The sequence below is a fragment of the Epinephelus moara genome, chromosome 20, assembly GCF_006386435.1.
Source record: "Epinephelus moara isolate mb chromosome 20, YSFRI_EMoa_1.0, whole genome shotgun sequence".
NCBI classification, from domain to species: Eukaryota; Metazoa; Chordata; class Actinopteri; order Perciformes; family Serranidae; genus Epinephelus; species Epinephelus moara.
The window spans coordinates 15,504,202-15,516,684 of NC_065525.1; the positions used below are offsets into that span (position 1 = coordinate 15,504,202).

A 12,483-nucleotide genomic window follows, 5' to 3' on the forward strand; every position below is an offset into this window, starting at 1 on the left:
AAGAGCAGTCCCCTGGAAAGGGCATGACCCCTCTCTAAACAGACATACATGCTTGTTGTAGGAAGGTACTACTGGGCTACGTCTTGCCTGACATTAGTTTATTACTTTACATCAAGTTCTTTTCCAACAGACTTGTTTGGAGAGTATCATGACAAACAGACCTGTTGGCAACAAGTCTATTGGTCATAATATCTGTGAATGACTCAACTATGCTTGAATTAATGCTGCCACAAGAGGGCACATGTTGACACACTTTCTTTTGAAACAGAAGTCCTTCTCTATTTGTGACATTTCTCCAGATTTTCCAGATTTTTTATCTGTGTCCTAAGTTCTAACCATCCTTTTTGCTCACCACTAGATTCAATAATATATGTCACCATACCACAAAAACCATGCAAGCAGCTATAATGTGTCCTGATGAATGAGAAGGAGTGCAGCAGGAGGTCAACAGGCTATGCAGCATGCAGATCTCTATAAACTGTAAGTTCTCCATCACGTCTGTCTCTCAGTCAACTGTGGTCAGTGGTCGAGAGTCTTTTTCTCCACCAGCACATATCCTCAACTTTTGCTGGCAGATTTATGTGACTGACCTGGAAAATCAATACATCCCTTTTTCCTGCATGTACACATTTACTGGGAGTGTTTATAACTGCTCTTCCTCACATTCTGGCCTGGGGAAGACATATGGTTCCACGTTCGTCATCACTGCTTTGTGTGGCTTTCAAGTGATTAAGTGCTACAGCTGAACTTTGCTCTGTAGTATCATTGCTGACTCACTCATTCATACAAACACACACACACACACACACACACACACACACACACACTCCTGTACTGATCATGAAACAATTAGACACACAGCTTAAAAGGAACACAGGCGTGGGAAATAGTGAGCTGATGTGGTGTCACACCCTTTAAAGCAGAAGTTTATTGAACAGAGGTTGTGCAACAGACATTTGAGGTACATGATATGAGTTATAGTGGAGGGGGGGCAACTCAAAGGGAAATCTGCACCATTGAAACTTCCAGATATCAGAATATTTATGGTTGGACATGACAGGTGTAGCTCAACCCATTATTATGTGGCAGTTACAATGGTGCGCACAAACAATATTTCAGACCAAAACATGTCTTTCTTACATACAGAATCCATATTTACTGACATTCAGAGTGATCGTGGTTGTATAAAGCAAGAACTGTACTTTGGCCATCATAGGAATGCTGTTTATTTTTCCCCTCTCTCGCACACAACAAGTCAGATGTAGCACCAACATGAACAGAAATGAACATGCTTGAACTATCTACGGAATAAACACCCCCGGAGAAATGTTGTCATGCCCCCCCTCCACTATAGGTTAAGTCCAAGTGGAAACCTTGCATATTTCCTGTTTCCCATCTCACTGAGCAAGTTGTTTCCCCACTAAAACAGTGGGAATCATCCACAAAAATGTTAATGTGTTGTTGCTTTTCCTCCTCCACCCCCACTGTATTGTATCTCCTCCGTTCCAGGCTACCTAACTGCAGAGGTATAGGTGATGGATTTGTTTGTGTTTTATTTTGTCCAGTAATCCTGAGGTATAGGAAATACCACTGATGCAGAATGTGACTGAAGAAGGAGAGCAAATAAGATAAAAAAAGGGGGAAAGGAGACATGCTATCTAAGCAAACTGTCAAACTGTACAAAGAACATTTCCAGTCGAATACTCATTTCATGTTCTTCTATCACCATCTACTTCGTTTTTTTTTTCTCTGAATGTATCTCTTAAGCAGTAAAATAATTATATTATAATACAAATGTTTATAAAATAGCAGCACACTCAAGTGACACATCACAACTAGGTAATGTTATTTTTTGTATAAATGAAACAAATTCATAGCTTTTAGCAGCGCAAAAAGACAACAATAACTCAATAAAAATATTGACACTTTTTTCTTGATGTCTTCACACCTCCTCCTCTGTCCTCTCTTCACTTTGGAATACAGTATCTCTTAATCTTAGAAAAACCCCTTTTGCGGGTCTGGTCACCCCATAAAATATATCAAACACAAATTGAAAAAGGTGGTCTCAATATATAACACATGCAACAATAAATTGCAGGAAAGAAAATCACAACCATTAAGTTTGGGAGAGAGCTTACATCAGGCAAACAGAGGCAAAATGAAGAGGTCATATCAAATATTCAGACGGGGATGTTTTGGCAAATGTGTCATTAAATTGCCAAGTTTTACTGAAAAGCATCACTTTAACATTAGATCCCCCTTATTTTTCTTCAGTCTGACAAACATACACTCAGCAAAGTCACATACCATCATGAAAAAAAAACTCAAGCATTAAGTCGAAGACACCTTGCTGTTGGCAAAGTAACGTGTCCCATGAAAACAAAACAAAACAAAAATCATCCGTCTCTTGTGTTGTGCTGATGTCTGTTTGGCTGATGAGCCCCCTTGCCAATGATTCAAAGCAGCAAAGCTCACAGGGGTCACATGTGTTCACTGACAGACAATCGGCCTGAAGCCAGCACCATAGAAAACTGACCAACCACTGCAACGCACATCAGTTAAGGTGGTTTCTGAACAAAGGCTCTGCTCTGTCTTTAAATGCAAACCTCATTGCCCTCTGAAGAACATGTGCAAATATTGGATGTTACCACCACCCTCTCTTGTAGCTCATCGCTGCCCTGTGTGACTATCTGTGGCTGTGACGCAGATAAATATGAAGAAAAAAAAATTCAAGTAAAAACAAATATTTCATTTCTTGACAATGTAAAATAAAATCAAACAGAACCCATGGATCAGTGAACTCTGTGTAGGCATTTTCAGATTCATATTGGCATTTTCGATTTGTTCAAATTCTCGAACACAGTCAGACTCCCCATCAACGAGCACTTTGCTTGAATAGGAATGTTTTTTTTTGTTTTTCTCTCTTTTTTTCTGATCGGAATGTCCTCTCGTCGCAAGTTGTGGAAAGCCTTTTTTAATTTGACTCTTGCTTGACAAGGGTATGTCTGACAATTGGGAAACCAGCCCTACAAAGTAAACCAAAGAAAAGGCTAACAAGGAATAAAAGAACACATCCATTCACCTCTAATCACCACCCAACGCATTTCATTGTACTTATCTCCTGGGGAGCATGTTCTCAAAGTGCTTTGCCATTGAAATCATATAGGGGAGCTAAAAAAAAACAACCCTATGTGGGACTCCAGATGCATTGACAGTATATTATCATCCTGTACTCCTCTACACCCCCCCCACCCCAAAAAAAGTTCATCCTCACATGATCTGGCAGCGTACAGTCTTAGTTCCTCATTTCATTTCCATGCAAATGGAAACCCCGAACGTTTTAGTTCACTTAGCTGAGTCGGTGTAGACATCCATTATGTGAAATGAATGTTGATTCCATCCAAATATGCAGATATCAAAGTTTCATCGTGAGGCCTTTGGGCATCTTTTGTTCGTTATCATCTTCCAGCCACGGGCTGTAAATCCTCCACACAGCAGCATGCTCCTGCACCACTAAAATCCTCTCTGTCCTACCATCCTGTGCTGTGCACTCATGTGCCTTCCACAGTTCCACAGTGACTTCTTAGTTGCAAACTGTCCCTCTCTTTCTAAGTCTTCTCACGCCACACCCTGTTCCCTCCCTGCTAATTAACATGGAGGAGTCCGACATCCTCCAGCCTTACTTTCTTCCAAGACATCGTCCTCTCTTGTTTGCACATGTGCCATACACACTGCACATATGGGAGGTCATTAGTACTCTCCAGACTCAAAGCAGCCTTTCACAACTTAAGAAACACCATATTGTAACAACGTGAAAAAAAATGAAGTATCTGTAATATTTCATTAACAGAATGGCAGTAATAAACAAACACCTCACATGACCTCTGAGTGTGAGGCGAGACACCTCGGGAAAAATGCTCTTAGACAGATAAAGGGGCTCTATGTGACGGCCCCTTCGCCCATGTCCTCCTTCACTAAGTCTTTCTCTGTCTCGGTCATAGTTTATTGTTGGCCAACAATGAACCATGACACATTGTTAATGCATGAAGGCAGTGATATCGCATAGATGCCCTGTTATACTGACGGACAAAGTGTGTGTAACCTTCGCTCGCTCCATCGTCTTTTAACAAAGAACCGTAAATCTACGACTGCCTCACACCATTGAATGCACACTGCTAATATAGATACAGGATCACATGAAGCATTCATACACCACACATACCACACACAACACACACACAAACACACATACAGGCATGCATGCAAACTGGCATACTCACATACAAACACACACGCTTGCAGACTGCACCCCAACACTGACGCACACAAGCAGCCTGACAAAAGGAGCTTATTGATCTCTACTACTGAGTTCCAAAAATATGTCCAATAATAATATTAATTATAATAATTACTAATACTACCAATAATTATTATCATCCTGCCTGTTCCCTGGAATTGGGACCCACCAACTTTTAGCATAATGTTCTCACGGCTTCTTCTGTCTGTCTCTTCTGATGGGAGATCTCGTCCTCTCTTACACCAGCCACAAACGTAATAGTGATAATACTCATATTAAACAAAACAGAAAAAAAAAAACTTAAGCCCCACTGTGATCCCATGTATGCAGTTTTCTGAATGGTTTCCACAACTTCTAACATAAGAGCCTCATTATCAAGCTATGGTTAAAATATAACTTAAAGATCATACTATACAATCAAAGGCAGAATGCAAATATGATTGGCTTCCCTTCTGTATATCCAAGGCACCACAGAGCTTCATCTTGTATCAAATGCGTTGCTTTTAGACAAGAACATCACAGAAAATCTATTTCGTGGGTAGGTGTTTTGGACTTGAAGAACAGAAAATCTACAAATAAAAAACTAGCAAGCATTGTTCTTTTTCTTTTAAAGGGCTTGTGTTTTTAACATTTTTTGTTCTTTTGTTCTTTTTTTTCTGCTTTTAACAAAATTGAGGGGTTTTTTTTTTCATGATGATTTTTTGTTGTTGTAAATCCTGTGCAACGACGCCCTCTGGTGGTTCACAAGTTTACATCGCGGACGTCTGTCGGGGTGGAGGATTGATCCAGCTCGTCCAGGCCTTTCCCGCTGGGGCCTCTCTGTGTCTGCTGTTGCTGCTGCTGCTGCTGTCGCCCCTCGCGCAGGCTGCTCACCAACACGCGCTCAATCTGCTCCTGGCACTCTTTGAGAACATCCTGCAATGCAACAAAAGAGAGAGGACAAGCTGTAAAAATATATACATTTTAATCTGCAAATGGGGGCAGGAAGTTGCTCTAATTTCCAGATCAAGTCGGTTAAACTTTCTTGAATGTTCAAGTGTCCGTTTTGACATAGAAGAGGACTGATCACCCTCTTTTTGCTTTGTTTGACACCTGAAAAAACTGAAAGAATCAATTATCTCATCATATTGGCAGATTTTTGTCACTCAGAGAGTACGACATTACAGTTTAATATAGGAGCAAACAACTTTTTTATCAGCTGCAGCAATGTCACAACGGCTTGTATCGTTTTTTACCTCGTGAGTCTCTGTGTGTGTGTCATCGTGACAAAATGTGGCACTGGTGACACCTATCGTAGTGGGAACTACAACAGAAGCTGATAATGAAGCTTAAAGGCTCTTTATCAAAAGATAAAGTACCACGATTGCTCAGTGAGGAAATTGGTTTCTGCAACTATCATCACAAGCAGCAAGAGCAATCTGAAAACTTTAGTCAATGCATGAGAAACAGGGGCCCCTGGTGAGGCAGCAGAGGGGCCCCTGAGCAGTGTAGGCCAGGGGTTTTAAATGACCACGACTTTCTAGCTGCTCCAGCTACTGCCAAGGCTGAGCACAGACACGGACCAGACCCAAGCATTACATCAGCCCACCAGGGTTGTGAACTGAACACCACCCCTATAGTGCTCATGTGCACGTACGCACATATATGCATTAACACGCGCACACCCGCGCATGCACACCACTGCCTCCCCCATCCAACCACCCACCTATCCCACCACCTCCGCCATTCCCAAACACACACAAAACCCAAACAGAAGTAGCCTTGACAACGGCGGGCTGAAAACACAGGTAGTACTAAAGCTATGTTAATTACATCCACCTCCTGTGGGAACACAAAGGTGGTGCTTTTTTAACGAGAGCCAGTCTGTGTGCCTGCCTGCCTGCCTGCGGGGGATCCATCCGAGACCTGGCCGGCTCGCCTTTCACCATCAAAGGCCGCCGTGGCAATCTGAGAATCCACCTGGGAGAGGAGCCTCTCAAGAGCGCTGAGCCCTCATATCCTTCCCTGATGGAGGGTTGACAGAGGGGACAGCGCAGCGCAGGAAGAGAGAGCAACTGACTGGGGAGAAGAAGACGGGGAGGGGGGCTAGTAAAGGGGAGAGCGGTGCTTAATGGGTTGTTAGCAGGAGCGTGAGAGAAAGGTCAAACTGTTTTTGAGTGAGGAATTACGTAGAAAAAAGATTTTCAGAAGTAAGAGCTGCTGCAACAGGACAAATATGAAAGTTCCTGTCTGAAAGAGCTAATAGGGCGTCAACACTGCTCTCTGGTGGTGAAATGCTATAGCACAACTGAGGCAGAGTCGCTTTTCAGCTCTACACACACACATACACACACACACACACACACACACACACACACACACACACGCATAACCCCCTGCCTTAAAGCACCAGGCATCTGTGGGAAACATGACTGAGAGCGCCCCACGGCCGGAGGGATGGGTGAAAGTGTACTGCTTGTGGAGCTGGGGAAACATTCTTTAGAAATTTACAGCTAATTTAAACCTGATGGGCCACAGTTTGAGCCTGTATTAAAGCTTCGGGTGCCGCTGGGCCTTGATGAAACAAGAACTGAGGCCTCACTCACATCAGAATTGCTCTTCGGCAACACACGGGTGAGTGACTGAGGGTCACGGTGTCAAAGGTCAAAAGGCGTGACACACTGCAGGGTGAGTTGTACCGTGTTGTCGACGGGAAACTACATGAGTTTTTGACACTGACGCAACTTTTTAGAGCAGTGATTTGTTGGCATCCTGTACTGTGTACAGTGTTAGGGAGGATTTCTTTGCAATCTGAATCTACAAGAAGACTAAGAGTTCTATTATATTGCATGACCTCTGACAAAATGACTCAGCCTAGAGGGGTTTTGCTGATATCTGAAGTCTGCATGAAGTCATTTTTGTCTTGACATCTCTTTTATTTTGAGTTCTCCAGCATCGACTTGTGATTAGTTTGAGAGTTTTTTGGGTCACGATCCATGAAGAATGATTTGATGTTGAGGAGGTTGGACTAGTCTGGGCTGGGTGCCTCTGGGAGAACGTTTTCCCTCGGCAATGGGTCTGACGTGGAGGAAACCCGACCAGCGTCTGTCCCTTAATCTCCTCCAGAGGCCGGCCGCTAACATGGGTGTGTGCACGCTCACACACACACAAAATCTTCCCACCAACATGTGCCCCATTGGTCATAAAATCTCAATTCCTGTGAGAAAATTAAGTAAAGCGAAGAACATGTAAAGGAACTGCCTGTGTCTTACCGCAAGAATGCACGCCTTTACTTCTTAAAAGACATTCTCCCCCCCGTCTTTGCTGCACTTTAGAGCAGCAGTTCGGATCCCATGCCAAGCCCCATGGGCTTTATTCGAGAAACTTTAATGACTTCAATGTGTGACTACTGGAAACACCAATACTGTTTTCAGAGAAGCTCTAGGTACTTGGATACTGAGGGGGCCAACAGCACTGAATAAGTTGGCCATGGGAGGTAGCGCTATACTGAAGCATCTTATTTTGTAGCCTCAACCCGGAAAACACATAACCACCTCAGATCCTCCCTTGTCGTTAACTGCCCTCCATCTGCCCCACCTCAAACATACATCATACTGCAACAATCTGTCTTTCTGACAAATCAAGGCATGCACATTATCCCTGGGCAGCCTTTGTGACACTGGCGGTAGGGGGGAAGTCGTGCAGACAGACAAAACCAAAAGGAAGAAATGTGTGAAGCCATGGAATGTGTTTTAACTGCTGACTGTACCACACAAGACAGTGTTAGCTACTCTGGGAGGACTTGGTGGTCAGACAGCTGAAACAAACACACAGGCAGACACACACTACGGATCTCAGGGAATCTTAAAACAAAATATCCGGAGGCTGACACTGGAAATAAGAGTCACCGCATGACTTGAATTTCCACAAGTTACAATAGAAAATGTGACCTTTCTCTTTCTTTAGCCTGCATGCCGAAACACCACAAGCGGTGACGCCACAGGCTGTGTTAATAGAGATAATCTTTCTTAATAAATGCATCTTTGTTGCAAGCATGCTTGCTCCAACACACACTGCTGTTGAATTCCTCCCTAGGAAAAATCACATTTCAATTTCATATTCATCTATCGTGCAACTTGTATGAGACTATCTCAGTGATATTTAGGCCACAAGGAAAACCAGAGTGATTAAAAAAGAGGAATGAAAGCAGGAGGAAAAGGAAAACATGTTTCCGGTGTCTTAGTGTGTGACCCTGACCGAAAAAAAAAAAAAAGATGAATGAGAGACTGAGAGAAATCGACTCAAACGATAAAATCTAGGAAGTGGTGGTCTTTAACCCTCGTGCTTCTTTACCCTCTACTTCCTGTTTTATCATTCAAGAATAAAAGGAAGCTCTACACGCTTGGCCTTCATGTACTGTGTGTCTAAATTTTATTCCAGCTCTCTTACTGTCACTACAGATGACCTGAGCTCTTTAGGGGAGTCACAGCTGATCAGCTTCCCACTTGAAGCTCAACACATTCCCACAAATTTCATATTTTCTCTCTGCACATTATGGCTTGGCTCTCAGGCGCACAGCCCCGTCTGCTGTCCCTAACAGAGAGCCCCTCTTGGCCACACCAGGTGTATGTGGGGCTACACACATTCTCCAGCGGCCCAAGACGGTGACTTGGCCCTATCACATTTCCACTGGAAAACCACAGCTTCTGGATACCACAGATGCCAGCAGGGTGCCAGGGGGGTGGCGTTGGCCATGATGCTGTTGGCAGCAGCAGCTGCAGAGGTTGGTGGAACTTGCTTTGCCTTCATATTTTGCCTGGCTCTTTGGCCGGCTGGCTACGAGACGCTGCTCTACCATCTTGCCGGGCCTCTACACAGCCTGCCAAAACCAAATACAGTATGTTATGTGTACACATTTAGACTCAGGTTTGTACCACCACCCTGATGACTGCAGCCGAAATTGAGGTTGAGGTGACCCTTGGGTATTAAATTGACGTATAAAGTGGTTGAGCTTTTGGGAAAAGAAGGTAGGGTAAGTGTTAAAATGACACAGTCAGTGATCACCATTTCCTCTTTTTTTGCGCATGAAAGCCAAACAGCTCAATCAGTGACAAACAGTGTAAAGAGCGCTCAAGCCACTTATTAATGCTGACAAGTACTTCTGGGCTTCTGTCATTAGGCTGTGCTTCATACATTGTATAACAAGTGGTGCACAAGTCTGATGTAAGTGCTTAAGTAACTTTATAAACCAAAATATTCTGTATGTGTTTAGTGTTGGCTGGCTTCTCAGCAGTTTATACTAAAGCCTCTCATATATGTTGAATTAGGAAGGGTGCCCTCTGCTTTGCCTCCCGTGTTTACTGCGAGCCATGGCTTGTCTGAATCCAGGAATGTGAAGAGTTGATCACAGAGACACAGAGCGACTTAATTCCCTCAAGTCTAAGACCTTGCAGCCTAAACACACTGAGGCCCTGTGCTGCTGAGGTCAGCTATTTGTTTTTCCTCAGCTGCTGAGCGAGACTTCACACAGCTCTCACCAGAGGGAGCCATGCTTTCCAGCAGTGCTGCATTATGGACCATAGGAGGAGACGAGAGAGGGCTGATTGTCGCGAGGGAGGCATGACCCCCTCCCTCAGTGTCCTTTTCACACTTCAACAGCTTTCTTCCACCCCCTCCTCCTACTTTGCCTCCTTTTGGGAAAGAACATACCAGGGCTGAGGCTTGGGGTTCGTGTCATGTCCTTTCATCTGCTCCCTGCGCACTGAGCACACATGAACTCAAAATGTTCATGTTTGAATCATTACTAACTAAAAGCCTCTTTCATCATGTTTGGTATTAGGGGTACTCCTGCCAAGGCAGTGGCCTCAGACCTGGAGCTGGTCCCTGGGCACTGCGCTGCGGCTGCACACTGCTTCTGAATAGTTAGGATGGATCAAATGCAGAAGACTAATTCCCCTAAAGAGACGAATAAAGAATAATTTCAATTGACTTATCACCTCACAGTCTCACTCTCCTTACCCTCTGTGGCTTTGCCCACCTACTCACCCTCACAGTGAGCTATAGCAAGCTGAAGCCCTCTCCCATCTGCGTGATGAAAGCCAGGCATCTCAGAGTCAGTGGAGGCCCTGCCTGTGTTTGGACTCAACTCACCCACCACCGCAACATTCACTGTACCCAGACAGCCACACAACGGCCTGGCCAGCATTCCTGTCAGCGACAGAGCATACTGTATATGCTCTCAACCTGGCTCGATTTAGAGGATTCTTTATATGAGGGGGGCCTGAGCAGCCTGACCAGACTGATGGAGAGGAAAACCTGCCACATGCTACCTCACAGTCCAGTCAAGTGTATGCCAGATGAGACTGCAGATAAACCGATGCAGTTCAGTTCAGGACTGCTTTTAATGAAGACATTCTTAGTTGTAGATTGATGCTCGTTTTTATTTCTTTCTTCTCATGACAAATATTGGCAGTAAAACCCCCCAAAATGGGTTTGTGGAAAGCCAAATCCCAGTGAAGAAGCCAAATCTGAGTGTGACATTTCAACATTTCAACTTCTGTCTGTTGCAAACACACAACTTCAACAAACATGTGGCATTTCTTAACTTTTGACATAAATAACAGGGATATTTTCCCTCACAGAAATTGCAAGTCTGGTAGAGAGAGGGAGAAAAAAAGAATTTGCTTGTTAACAGTAAATGATTGTAAAACTGTGTGTTTTAGTGGAAATTAGATGAGTTGATTGTGGTTTTTCACTGGAAATGTAAACTGAGCTTTAAACGACAGCACCAGCTGATTCAGCTTTGAATCATAGACTTACTGTAATAATTGTATTAGTGAACACCTAACTGATGTCAGCGGAGATACCAACAGTTACTCCTCCCTGTTCACATATTACTCAGAAACATCACCCCCAAAATTTTCCAGACACAAGTATCACGCTCTTAGCTAAACCCTGACTAACAAGACCACACTGGAATTCACTTCAGTGATTTAAACTCAGCTCTTGTTTTGGGAAAATGAGTAAATAAAATTCAATATACATATATATGTTCATATGTTGCAATGAACGTGGATGTGACGGAGGAGTAGGAGTGTATAAAACAAACTCACCACTTCTGTGTTTGTGATTTTGGCCAGCAGGTCTGTCAGGCTGTCGCCCCACTGTGACTGGTCAGCTGAATCCAGCTGTAGGCCGCAGATTGCTGCCCCCACACTTCCTGTGGCAATCATGGAGGGAGGGTACATGGCGAATCTGAAATCTGTTGGAGGAAGAAATACTAATTGAGTCAAATGTGTCTCCAGTGCTATTAATTTGTAAATTATACAAAGACGTATTTATTGTTTCGTTAAGCAAGGAGCTAAAATCTTTAGTTCAGTGGATAAATGACAAAAACAGCTGATTTACACTGGATTCTTTATTCACCTGGTGCGGTTTCTAAATTGCACTTTTCAATGCATATGCTCCACAAAAAGGGTACAGATACGTCCCTCCCAGAGACAATATGATTTGGTAATCTAGCAGTCAGCTAATAAATAATCCCTCTATTGCACCGGGTCTGAACGCAGCGCTCACTAATGACCAGGGGCCTGGATAATGAGGGTTCACTTGGCTTGTAAAGGAGCTGAAAAGCAACCACCCTCACCCGCTCCCCCACCCCAGTCCCCCTTTCCCCAGCCCGGCCCCTTTTCTTCCATCTCCTGAGTAAATCGTGTGCTCGCTGAAAAAAGCCCCATAGCGCTTGGAAAGGGAGGAATAAAGAGGCTCAGTGCCTCTGCCAATGCTCACTGCTGTAGGTCCTTTTTCCACGTGTGGTCACAGGCGTGCGTCTCAAAGACCAATAACCTTGTTAGCTCCCCTCACTGTCATTCATAATGCAAATGAGACAGCTTGTGAACGGGCCAGAAGCCCGAAAAGGCAAGGCAACTGGCATACAGGGGGAGAGAGAGAGCAAGGGAGACAGACCGACAGGGAGAGAGAAAGTTTTTCTCTTCACAGACACACACACACACACACACACACACACACACACACACTCACTCCTTTCTCTATTCTCTCTTTATGTCTTGCTCAACTTCTACCTTTCTTTTTGGACAACACATGGCCTGCTTAGATGGGGCCAGTGAATGGCACACATGCCCCAGTCTTTGTTGCTACAACAGGCAGTGGTTTGCATTGGCGGTCCTCCTATCTTTTAGCATATTAAT

The 12,483-nt window shown here is 44.0% G+C and overlaps 1 protein-coding gene across 2 annotated transcripts in view; it reads right to left on the reverse strand.

The window, feature by feature from the left end:
- Positions 1-887: 887 nt before the first annotated feature.
- ccnd2a (cyclin D2, a) overlaps positions 888-12,483 on the reverse strand; it is a 183,844-nt gene continuing 172,248 nt past the window's right edge. For both annotated transcript variants that reach the window (XM_050074284.1, XM_050074283.1), the window contains 2 exons: positions 11,389-11,537; positions 888-5,212 (listed from right to left, as the gene is read on the reverse strand). In XM_050074284.1, coding sequence (XP_049930241.1) covers positions 5,039-5,212; positions 11,389-11,537 — 323 coding nt within the window. In that variant the 3' untranslated portion in view covers positions 888-5,038. The remainder of the gene's footprint in view (positions 5,213-11,388; positions 11,538-12,483) is intronic.